This window comes from Lampris incognitus, chromosome 19 (assembly GCF_029633865.1).
Source record: "Lampris incognitus isolate fLamInc1 chromosome 19, fLamInc1.hap2, whole genome shotgun sequence".
Taxonomy (NCBI): domain Eukaryota; kingdom Metazoa; phylum Chordata; class Actinopteri; order Lampriformes; family Lampridae; genus Lampris; species Lampris incognitus.
In genome coordinates this window covers 22,229,741-22,242,864 of record NC_079229.1, presented here as the reverse complement: position 1 = coordinate 22,242,864, position 13,124 = coordinate 22,229,741, and the positions used below count along the sequence as shown (strand labels likewise).

The window sequence follows — 13,124 nt, the reverse complement described above, 5'->3', positions numbered from 1 at the left end:
AGCCTTGTGAACTTCTACTTTATGGTTCTACAAAATGGCTGCCCATTTCAACTGGAAGGGAATGTAAGTCTTTAAATGTTTAAAGTAAGTCATTTAAAGTTAAATATTTAAATCCAAGGAACAGTTTTAGTGAGTTTTTGGTAAAGTTTATCCTTTTCAATCATGAAGGTCTCCTGCAGGGGGCATCGGGACTCACTTAACATATTCCTCCTACCTCCGTTACGTTTGCATAGGATAGTTGAAGGTGATTGAACAATACCCGTCACATGAGGAACAAGCAGAGGCTGAAACACAGATCGAAAGGTTAAAGGAAATGCAAGAAGAAACTATGGGCAGGTAGTAACACATACGGTTTGATTTTAAAGTTGTAATATTACTGGGGGGTTTTTTTAAATCTGAGATTGATTCCAAAATAATACAGCCACTGTGTCTCATCATAAGCCAGGGAAAGGACCAAGTCAAGCAGCAGCCCTTACAGAAATTAAACTTATCACATTGAAGATTTAAAAACAAAAACATCACAACTGCAAATTAAGAGCTCTGTATATACTGAAAATCCAATTAGTGGACAGTGAGCTCATAACCTTGGTAAAAAGGGCAGTGCAGTTTTAGAGCATCAGATGTATTATCAATCTCTGAATTGGGAATGTGACCATTTTTATAAGGCAGGCAGGCAGGCCGCTCTTATCTGCAAGTGTGAGAAAAAAGGATTGGACTAAATTGCACACCCGAGCTCAAAAATCATCCAGTATTATATTTTTTTCAAAAAATCCAGTTTTCAAATGAGAGTCAGTTGCGTTTGTGTGTAGTTGTGGACAGTTTAATAGACCGCTAGAACAAAAAGGAAGATTTATCTTTGACAGGCGTCGTAAGACAAGCTAGTTTTAGAGTTAAGGTAAGAACGTGCATCAGGGTGCAGGGCCGTCAAAAATAAGGGGGGATTAAAATAAAATGCAACTTCCCTAGAGGAACACTAAACCGATAGAAGCGGTGGTCATCTCATCCTGCAAAATGGTAGCGACTGCCATTGGCCATCTTAATTTCCCAAATCACTGTTGAAAGTCATCTGCGTTCTCTTTGAAGTGGGGAAAAAGACTCTTGCCCACTATAGTGACTGCATTGGTATCCCAAGACAGCACATGCAGCAAGTGTAATTCAAAATCTGATGGCTCAGACTATACAGACAAGTACCTGGGGGGGGGGGGGGGGTCACGCTGCAGAGGCAGGCAGGGATGGCCACGGGATTAGGGAGGAATGTGTGTGTGTGTTTGTGAGTGGTGGGATGGGGGCGGGCTGGTGCAAGTAATCTTCTTCACTCAGTCATCTCCAGGTGTGAGACTCCTCTTGGGACTCCCTGATCTGAAACGACTGTTCCTGTTGTGGCTGACTGAGCGGGACAGAGAGCCAGACCTAGAGTCAGAGCCTGATCGAGACCGAGACCTGGAACGACTTCTCACTGGAGTCCTAGACTTAGAATGGGCTGGGGAGCCAGACCTGCTCCTGCGTTTAGATTAAGATGGAGAGCGGTGGCACTGGCTGTTGCTTCGGTTGCAGGAACGGGAACGATAGCAGCGTCCATGGGACCAGCAATGAGACCGGGACCTGGAGCGAGACTGGGACCAGGAGCAAGACCTGCTACATCGTCCTTTCTTGCTGAAGTGGTAGCAGTCATAGGCGTTGTGGCCCCTGTCACCACACTGATAACACCGGTCATTGGGATCAAAATGGCGTCTGCTTGGGTGCCCACGGCCCTTCCTAGATAGTCCTGTTGACATTTCCACATGGATCCTGGAGCCACACAGGACCTTTCCATCTGTGAGGGCAATTTACATATGTATGTTGCTTACTTTTAATCATTGACCACAGATCAGTTATACTGTTTACATCGTCTGAATGGATGCCTCGGGCCTCATGTTTAATAGGACGAAGGTGGTGTTAAAAGTGCCTCTTCTTTGTAAATATGGTAAGGGCCTGATAACAGAGGGATGTGTGAAAGCCTTTTGAGTGTCACAGGAGGTGGTCCTGGAGGGTCCTGACAGAAGACAGGGCGAGGGAGAGACTCTGAGTACACACCATTGTGGTAGAAACTACCTTCTCTTCATGACAAAAGAGACTGGGTACACATTGTAATCGAAACAATGGGCATTGTTCTGCTACATGGTATAAAGATGGTGCGCTCCGAGATCGGGGCACGCACTCAAGCTCAGATGCTTGTGTTCATTGAACATATTAAAATCGTGTGACAGTACTGTAAGTCACAGTGGAATTAGATAATTGCCACGACACCATCCATGTCTTTAACTGCATCTTCAGCATCTCTGAGATCCTCGTCCTCAATGAAAGTGAACCCAGGTGGATTCCTGGCCACCCAGACGCTTCTCACTGGGCCATAGTAGCTGATCGTGTGCTCCAACTCGCCCTTGGCAGCACCACTGCCTCAGTCATCAACATAGACTTTACAGTCTGTGGCCTGGGATGAACTCCAGGGGGATGAGTACTACAATATCTCTCCTTTTCTTGTTCCACAGCTCCATTGATTTAAAACTCAACTTCAACCAGGGATGATTCTTCTACCACACACAACCAGGAGCTAAAACTTATTAATGTTAGTGTATCTTTCTTGCAAGCTTTTGAAGCTAATTAATAGTTTTCATGCACGTTAGTAAACCCATCCACATATCCAATCACTGGGATAACTAGCTACCCACCAAAATAGCATATCACTTCCCAAAATATTACTGTTAATTGGAATTATTATTATTACAGGGCACTTATGTAGATCACATTTAATGCATGCAACAACAACAACAAAAAACACTGCAAGAAACCACTGGATTAAAAGCATGACAGGAAAACAAGCAGAAAATAATTTAAGAAATCAAATAAATCAGACAAATACATCAATGCATGCTATAATACAATTGAGGCGATGAGCTAATTTTACATTTTAAGCCAAGATAACAATGCTGATAATGTGCATCTTCACCAACACTACTTCTCCCAAATGTACTCCTGCTTTTCTTTTGTTTCTCTCTTTTAAAAATTACACTTGTATTATAAAAGTCCAACATGACCCAAATAAGGATGCTGATATCAGAACAGACTGGGAACGACAATGTAGCGTTTGAAAACATGTCGACCTATACCAACCAGCGCAAGTTTCTGTTATCAGTAAGGTCACTTAACACTACACCAGAGGAGCTGAAGACTTTCTTTGGAATGTCGATTTACGTGGCATGTCTTGATATGCAAGAATTAAAATGAAATAGGTTGCCAAAACAAGAGTGGCAATTGTAGTGGACTCCTTGCTAAGAGGTCATTAACTGAGGCTTCGAAATTCCAACAAAGTTTATCTTTATGTGATAGAAGAGGACAAGGATAGGAACTCAGAAAAGGTGAGGAATGGCTGTCTGTGTCAAGCTCGGCCTACAAAAGTGTGCGCTGATGAGCAAATGGATCCATTTACTGGTCACTGTCCTCGCCGGGAAAGCCCAACTCCACTGTAATGAAAGTATTTACTCTAGCCACCCCAAATGGCAAAATCTTAGACTTTGAAGTCTACCAGGGAAAAATACTTTTACTGACACTGACAGGCAATGTCTGGTCATATGAGCACAGGCAGTTCTACGCTTAACCAGGTCTATTCCAAAGGCGACTCATCTGAGGCACTTTACCTCAGTAAAGCTTCTGGATCATGTAATGAAGAAGGTGAATGTCAATAACTGGTACTCTTATGAAAAACAGAGTGTCCAAAAAGTGTAAAATCATTTGTGACAAAGAACAACAATAAAAAGGAAGAGGAACTTCCTCAATGGTAATCAGGGGATCACATAAGACCAAGCTTGCTGAAACCAAATGGTGTGACAACAAGACGGTGGTTCTGCTGTCTATAGCTCATAGAATAATGCCACACGTTAAGATGGACTGCAAGCGAAAAGGGGAAACCAGAGGTATCCAGATTATGCAAGTTCGCCAAATACAACACCAATATGGACAGCAGTGATTGAATGCTGACCTTCTACAGGATGTGCAACTGCACCAAGAGGTGGACAGTGCATGCACGTACTTTTTTTTATGTCACAGTCGCCAACTCATAGCTTCAATACAAAGGAGAATGTAAGGTACTGAAGAGTCCAGCCAAGAAGGACCTCCAATTTCTTGACTATGAGATTTGTCTCAGTGAGGTGCTGATTGCCCAGGCCTTGTGAGGTATGAAAAAATGACAGTGAGTACAATGAAGAGGACTTTATGCCTCCCAGCAAAAAGTATAAGCCAAAGCCCAATCAGTGACAGGTTGTATGGGGTGGTACGTCTGCCAGAGATGGGTGACAGCCAGTATGTCGAGATGCAGAAGACAAGGATGTAAAGGGAACATACTACATCAAGTGTATCAAATGTGACATGTTCCTTTGTGTAAACAAGATTAACAAATAAACATTGTGTCCAGATGAACTGATTCAACTTTCTCTCTAAGATTAACAAATGTTTCTTAGAATGCTTCCTAGATTACCATTCTTGAATGGACAGTAGCCTTCATCGTGTTGCATCTCTTTCCGAGTTGTTTTATGAGCTGTTTTCTAAGTTGTTACAATGCTGATTAAGGTTATGTCAAGTTTTTTAAATGAATGGATAGTTTTTATATATAGTGTCCTGGTGTCCTCTACAGAGGACATATTGTAATAAACAGATATAATTAGATTTTTTTTTCTTTTTTTGTAACTTGTTTTTATTACTACAAAGGCTTCAGACAAACAGGAAAAATCAAAAAATCTGATCCCCCCCCCCAAGGTCTCAGAAAAATGTATAGGCAGGTTATTGACTGTTCTCCTCCAATCATATACTGTGTACATTCTGGTACTGCATCTTAGCTTTTAGCGTCATGTTTTCCTTCTCCAGTATGCTGATGCGAGTTTCCAAGTAGTTCATATACTCCCTCTTCCTCTGCCTGCATGCTTTGGCAGCCTCCCTGCGCAAAGAAACACAAGGGCTTCGTGATATTCACTAATAATCCAGACCTGAAAACACTTTAGTTTTTGCTGATGGTGTTGCATGAATATTCAATCAGAAACATGGACATCATTGTGTCAACACAATAAATAGAACGGACAAGGAGTTTTTGTGTGTGTGTGTGGATTTGTGTATGTGTGTGTGTCAGTATCAGCAACATTTGAGTCCTCAAGAAAACATTCGCACGCTGTCCCAGTCCCTCTAATTATGACAGCCCATCATTCGGCTTTTTGTTGATAGATGTCTTTTAAGGCTCTAAGCTCCTCAATCAGTGTCATGTTTTGATTTTCAAGCACTGCCACGCGATTTTCAAGACATTTGACATATTCTTTCTTCTTTCGCCGGCATTCCCGGGCAGCCTCCCTGGAAGCAATAACAACAGTCTCCATGAGGAAGTCTTTTTAGCCACTCTAGTCATTCTAAAATTTGAAATACAACACAACATTGTCTGGAGCTTGTAACAATTGCATGATAGCAAAATAAAATCTCTAATCATTAAACACTGCAAAGCATTTGCCGAGGGCAGAACAGATTGTTAAGATTAAGATGGTAATGAAGTTGTTTAGTAATGGTCTGTTAGCACAACACATAGAAACACATAGAAATAACTGAAGGAGCAGGGGGCCAAACATTGACAAAAGTCCAAATCAAGCTATAAGCAAAGCAAATTCAAACATGATTTACCATGGCAAATTAGACTATGAAAGGAGAACATCAGGAAACAAATCAAATATGAATCATGCATGGAAAAAATGAAGAAAAAAAGACTGTCATAGTCATTAGTGATAAGTACTTGATCACAGCAACAAGGCTGTACCTATGCTGAGGCTGTTCCATGGCAAAAAATTAAAATACAGAAAGTGATCAGCCTCACCCAGCAGCAAATAAAGGGTTTTATCCACATACAGCCGGCCAATCCACACATACAATCCTTTACACAACTACTAGTAAATCATGCCAAACCAACCCACTCTGCAGTCCCATCAACAATAATTGAGCAGAGAGCAGACAGACAACCCAAGAATTAGCAGGTAGGTACCTTGGACGGAGGACAATTAGGTGCAGGATAACAACAGACTTATAGGACATATTATTACATGCACTTGTTAGCACACCTTTGACTAGTCAGTGTGTTGTTAGTGTGTTACAGATTGTGCTCTATGTAATATGCATTCAACACAAGAGCAGAAGCCAGATGAAAACAACTGAGTGACTGCAGGTGACAGTGGCAGGGCTATTATGTGTAAAACACTGTGTGAGCTGCATCGTCTCTACCTGTTCTTCATCAAGCGGAGCTCCCGCCTTCGTGAGGCATCCTCGGTAGGCTGCTGGGGGCCATGCACACCGGCCATCACCACATCCTGTGGCAGACAAGAGCTAGGATTCCGCAGCTGGTAGGCCGACACGTCCCCTGTAGCCGCTGTAGACATAAAACATGACAGCAGTACAGTCAGTGTGGTACTGGGAAAACTGTGGGGTGCTGTGACATGATCCTAATCCCAACACTATGAATTATTAATGAATAATATGTATCACTGACAAATGAGATGGTTGATATGCACAACTTTCTCTAGCTTTGCTAAAAAAAAAAGTTGTTAAAACATGTTAAAGCTTTTTTAATGGCTGTCCAAATTAGTTTTGTAAGAAATGCTTTTGTTTCTCTAAGTAGACACAGCAACAATGCAAGCTGCTGTTCACATAGTACAGCATACCACTAAGACAGAAACTTGTATGATAATTTTTATGGTGCTGAGGAAAAACACTCAGAGTGGATATCGTTCATATCTATTTCCTTCTACCCAGTGCACTTGTTGGAACTAGCTGCGATGTATATCATGAAATACGCTGATGATTAATTCTGTGATGCGTTGTCCTTGCAAGAAGAGCTGCCTATATTCACAGCAACTGACGTCAATGTGCATCAGAGTCGCTGGTTAGCATTTACATCTCGCTACTGGGTGCCTGTTCCAGGAAAAGTGGTGACGTTAGCCACTGCTGCTATGTGCTCTGAGTGGGCAGAGCATTGAAGCATTTCACAGAAGGAGAGAGACAGAAGGGGTGGAGAGAAAGTGCGAGAACAGTTGAATGAAGGAGAGAGAGAGGGAGGGAGACTGTGGAGACAAGCAGGCACTGTGGAAATGTACTTGATCGCAGTCAGATTGTTTCACACAGCTGAGTGAACGGAGAATTCTCAACATATTTCAGCTGTTGGTTTATTATTTTAGCAGAATCTTCTCGAGATTTTTACTAGGCAATTATTTAGCCTTATCGTAATAATTTAGAAAATATCTTCAATAAACCAATAGCAACAATATCATGTCTGAAAAGCCAAACCCAAAATCTACAGGTTCTGAATTACTTTAAACAAAAAATCAAAACTATGATTAATAAATTGAGTTTCTTTAAATGCATTCTCAACAAGACAGATCACTGCACTTCATTCAAAAACTGTTCAAGAGTAATTCCTCTATAAGTACTTAAGGTGAACAATGTTATGAAGACATCTAGGATCTGACAATAAGAGATAATAGCTAACATACCAGATTCTGTCTCATCTCCAGTTACAGCCATATTATGCTCCCAAACTGCTCCAAGATCCAAGAAAATTGCGAAATTCTCCCCTTCAAGTTTTCTCTCTCACTGAAATGTTACCACAGTCAGCAGCTAGGCTATATGTGCAATTTACAATTAGAGGCATTGACATCACAATGACATCACTGGACTCCTGATGTCAACAGCATGGTTTGCTCTGTGAAGCCCTCCCCCAACACTGCTCTATGAGTCAGGGACATGGTTGTTTGACTTTTGGCTAGGGAGGAATTTTCTTCTACAAGACTAAAGCACAAGACTGAAAAGGTGGCTTGGAGTACAAATATTTAAACAAAATTATGCCAGAGCAAGACAAGTTTGTGTTTTAGAGCCATTTGTGATCATAAACAAAATCTCGAGAGCTCATCAATGCTGTTAAAGAATTAAAAAGAAAAACCTGCCAATGTAACTGAATGACAGTTTACTGATATATCCTTTTATTTCTATAGCATATGGTAGGGGTGGAATGTTGTATGTGCTAAACTATCACTGCAAACTGCCTTTTTTACACTAAATGTATGAGATCTGGCTCCCCCTTTTGGCAATACATTGGTAAATAAAGTACGTTGAAGCAGCCGTCCATCCGTTATCCAAGTTGCTTATCAAGAAAATGGTTTAGAATGGATGATCAATAAAAATCACTGAAATTCTCCATGCATAATACTCTTATGTGACCAAGTATGAATCCTTAACTAATATTTCCCTATACAAAGCGCTAGTACAGAATACTAACCTGAGTACAGATGGTTTTACAAGATAATTTTCAAAAAAGCCTCTTTAAAACAGACCTTCTTTCAGCTTGTTCCCTGTTTTTAAGGGGTCACCACAGCAGATTTTATTTTTTCCATTGGTACCCTGAGAGGGCACAGTACCAATGGCGGCCGTTGTTGACCCGGGCCTTGACCGATCCAATATGGTCTTGTCAATCCGCATGATGATTTGGCAAAATTTTACGTCGGATGCCCTTCCTGACACAACCACTAACCCTATGGACGGGGGCACAGGTAAAGCGCTGGATGCCACCCCAGTATTCATGGACTTGTGCCCATGCCTGTCACCAGCCAATTTAAACAGACCATAACACTTTAAAATACTTGTGTTAATTACCTCACTGCTTTAAGATGAAATTGATCATTTTTTTATTGTGAGCATCGGGTTACCTTTTCTTATCTGTATAAGTGCATCACGATCAATGCAGAACTCAAACAGGGAAGCCTGATGTTACCTGGTTGCCTCACATCGTACGCCAACATATAATACTCCTGAGAGGACTCTCCTGCTTCCGTGGGGTTTTGAAAAACCTTTGGTAGTCGTGCACTGGATGCAGATGGCAGGCTCTCCATCCTCTCCTGTGGTATTTGGATGGGACCTCCAGAAGGAAATGCAACTGGAGAGGGGGACAAAACTTAGGTAACACATTAACAACAAGCCACGGACTATTCATTTACTGAAGCTGCTCGTGTTGGCATCAACTATAACGTCTGCTCTAATTGCATTAAATTAAGAGCACATCAATAAATGTGTAAGATAAACCTGTCAAATATACTTATAACAATAAAAATAACAGTGACAATACGAGTGCACTAAGTTTCAGTGACCCCACTATTAATAGCAGTAGCAGTAGTTAAATAAGTAATAGTAGTAGTAAATTTGCTTTCACACAGATTCACTGGACAATTCACTGTATTGCCCGTGGTTGTTCAGGTATACAGCTGTAGGATAAGGCGCCAGTGGAGAGACATTACTTAGCTCTGTTGACTGTGCTTTCTCCTCTGTCTCTTTTTCTTCCACTTTGATGGTAACTGGGGGAAGTGGTGGTGGCGGCGGCATCTTACTCTTGCTTCTCCTGAGTGAATATAGGTTAACATTTTTTCCCATTTTATTCTCATTATTTTTCAGTGAAGGAGAAATAATTAATGATAGGTAAGACTGTACAGATGTGATGTCAGTCACTGTGCCCTAGGTAATACATAGTTTACCTGTTTGGTTGCTTTGTCTTTTTGGAAGTATTGGAAGAGGAATCCGCTATTGAGCCATCACTGTCAGCTCTCCCTTTTGTCATTGTCTAATAGAAGATTATCATTTTACTGATGAAATAACGTTCAAATTCTCCCAACAACTTATAACGAAGCCAAACTTTATAATCATCACTAAAATTTGACAACACAACAACCTCTGAAGTCTGCAATTAAGTCACTGCACTCCTTATCAATAATTTTCAAGTCTGGTGAAAAGGTGGGCTAAGTAAGGTTGGAGGACATGGATTTTAGCTAGCCAACGCTGTTGCTAATTGACATGTATCTCCTCATTGTGAGATTTTTTTTTTTACTGTGGATGGGGTAACTAGATATTGTAGCGAATGGGGGGGGGGGGCGACCCGGGTCTCCCGCACCACGGGAGGCTGCGCTAACCAGTATAATAAAGGGTCCGACTGCTGGGATAGGCTCCAGCATCCCCGCGACCATGAGAGCGGGATAAACGGTTCGGATGATGGATGGAGTAACTAGCCTACTTAATTAATCTTACAAGCCTGTAGCTAACTAGTTTAGTTTAGGATTCAGGGACAAAAATTACAGGTGAAGGGATGGCTTACTATCGAACAGGTGATATAGCAAAAATAAAAAAAAACAACCGCTTGCATGAAAAATACTTAAGGTTAGCGACAATTTCATCTAGGTTAGCTAGATTAGCTATCAGTACCTGGTTTAACGTATAGCGTTTAACTATTGGGCTAAACTGACAATAACTGCAATTGACATTGACCGCTAACTTCAAAATGGCGGATAAATTTCTGCAGTGACTCGGCGAAACACTAACGTTAATGTACGGCGACGTCCTATAGTTGGTGCGAAACACAGTGAACTTGAACGAAAGCAGTCCACCCCACCCCCAAATAATAATAATAAAACATTAAAAAAATATATCTATACATTAACAAACCTGAAATTTGGGTGAAGTTTTGACAGTTTGGTCCTCAACAATCTTGCAAACGAGCGGCATTTATTCGAAAGTCAACCGACCGTGGGCACGAGATGCTTTTTAGTGTCCCCCTTTTTAAATAAATAAATTTAAAATTTGATTTTCAAGAGTTAGAATATCGACGTTTATATTAGAAAGTGAATTACAGTAAGTTTGAAATTCAATTTTAACAGTTGAAACACTGGTTAATGACGTCAGAAATTGTAGCGACCGGAAGAGGCGGTCGCTCGATATATAGAAACGCCCATAAAACGTCACATCCGTTTATGCCGTGGGGGCGGGGATCATTCGGGTTAAGGAGGGTAGACCTTTTTGGGTGGTTGATCTTTGCTATTGGTATTACTATGACTATTACTGTTACTATTACCATTATTATTATTATTGATCTTTGCTCGCTACCCTGCTGAAAAGTTTTTGCGTAGCGTTCTGCACATCAAATCAAATCAAATCAAATCAAATTAATTTTATTTGTATAGCCCAATATCACAAATTATAATTTTGCCTCAGTGGGCTTAACAGCAACACAACATCCTGTCCTTAGACCCTCTCATCGGATAAGGAAAAACTCCCTAAAAAAAACCCTTTAACAGGGAGAAAAATCAAATAAATGTAAAAAAAACCCGAACTAAAATTTTATATACTGCGCTCAGAGGTGGAAAGTAACGAATTACATTTACTCGCGTTACTGTAATTGAGTAGCTTTTCGAGTACTTTGTAATTTTTAAGCAGTTTTTGAAATAGGTAATTTTACTTTTACTCAAGTACATTTTGACCCAAGTATTTTACTTCGCTACAATGGAAATCCCTCCCGTTACTGAGTAAAAAATTAAATGGGGGAAGAAGAAAAAAAACCTAGGCCAATGGAACCCGAAAGGAAATTGCGCGGCCGTGCGCGCGCGCGGAATTCCCACTGGAATGTTGTATCGTTGGATGATGGCTGGTGCCGAGTAAGCGATAGAGAGCATGGAGGAGGTCGATGTCAACGACTCTGATGATTTGTCAAGCCGAGGCATCGGATTCTCGTGGAAGATATGCGTCGGAAAGCGAAGGAAATCCTTGGCCACATCTCAGCCAGCTCTTTGCGTTCAAACGCAAACGAGGCAATGGCTTCATAATGCAATGCAAAATGTGCCTGCCCCGCCGGACAGAGCTATCAGCTTTTAAAACTTCCGCATCAAATCTGCGAAAGCATGTGGCGGTAAGTAGAGTATTTGTGATTTTGCCCGTGTACCCTTAACGTTGTTTACAATAAATTATTGTGGCGAACGCGGAAGTAACGGCAAAGGTAATTTTTCAGCCTAGTTTATTGAACTCACGCAGAGACAAGAACTTGCTAGAAATGTGACGCAATACATGGTTGTCATCTACTTGAACAACAAAGTTGATCAGGGTTTCAGTGCCAAGGTTACACAACACAACAGAATGGCAACTAGAATTACACCACAACAAATAGTAATCACATAAACGCATAAAACCACATAAAACACTTACAAAACATTTAATAACAACTGACAATCTGCACGCAGTGCCTGATGGGTAAAACAGGACGGCACAATTCTGACGGGGTAGCGACTTCGCCACATTATTGTTTAGTTAAAACCTTCCTCCATTAAGCAAAATGTGCCTTCATGATATCAGTTACTTTGGCCTAGCCTAGCATCCACCCTGATTGCTAACGTCTTAAGCGAAGTAGATGGCATGAATCACCCAACATTTACGAACTGGTTTTTACGAGAGGACAATCAGAAATAATATAACAAGTGCATGATTGTAGTTGCAATCGGTCTCTTTATGAAATCAGCTTAATTCCTGTATTATTGACTAGCCCCTGGGTAGTTAGCTGTAGCTTAGACTACGGTAATGAGCTTTGGGTGAACAGTGATAGCCCATCAAAATTATCGCTGGATTGGGAGTGCAGGCCTTTGAAAATGTTCACTAAATGTGACGTTTAAAAGACAAAGGGATGGTATGATGGTTTAAAATATGGAGAGGGAGGCACTTTATATTGTAGCCTATTAGCTAAACAGCACCCAACATTCTCAGTTTGCTGTCACAGAGTGGAGTGCATTAAGTAGGCTATAGAAACAAGTAGCCTACACTGTTATGCATCAACAAAAGTCATTTCATTTAAGAGAACACACTGCATAGATAGAATAGACTGCATTTATGGTGTAGTAATAAACTGGCTTTAGAATGTCATAGGCCCCGTGGGAAATGTATCTCTTAATTGTTATTTCTTAAATATGAGTGTGCCTAGCCTATGTTAACTATTGTGCACCTTTATTCTTCACAGAGAAAGCATCCATCAAAACTTGCTGATTTTAGTGCATGTGCACGGAAGCCAGCGCAGGAGCTAGGAGGAACAAACAAGCAGAGCAAGCAACCAGGCAAGCAGGCAAGCATGCCAAATTAAGTGCCGGATTTGCAGTGGGTGGTGCAATCCGTGTGTCGCAAGGGACAGTTGACAGGCACCTTATCAGACTTATTTGCAAAGGACACCACCCCTTCTCCTTGGTTGAACAACCAGCATTTAAAGACTTCGTTGCAGC

At 41.2% G+C, this 13,124-nt stretch overlaps 1 protein-coding gene and 1 pseudogene across 2 annotated transcripts; both read right to left on the bottom strand.

The window, feature by feature from the left end:
• Positions 1-1,316: 1,316 nt before the first annotated feature.
• Positions 1,317-4,547, bottom strand: LOC130129621 (serine/arginine-rich splicing factor 7-like; annotated as a pseudogene).
• A 170-nt stretch (positions 4,548-4,717) lies between these two features.
• On the bottom strand, positions 4,718-7,685 carry LOC130129913 (cAMP-responsive element modulator-like). Of its 2 annotated transcripts, none has more exons than XM_056299600.1 (3): positions 7,548-7,685; positions 6,283-6,427; positions 4,718-4,966 (listed from the first exon to the last, which is right to left on the bottom strand). In XM_056299600.1, the coding sequence occupies exons 1-3, from the start codon at positions 7,576-7,578 to the stop codon at positions 4,834-4,836; spliced, it is 309 nt and encodes a 102-aa protein (XP_056155575.1). In that variant the 5' UTR covers positions 7,579-7,685; the 3' UTR covers positions 4,718-4,833. The 2 variants fall into 2 exon arrangements, with proteins under 2 accessions (XP_056155575.1, XP_056155574.1); XM_056299599.1 differs by having other exon boundaries at positions 4,718-5,370; positions 7,548-7,677.
• Positions 7,686-13,124: the final 5,439 nt, after the last annotated feature.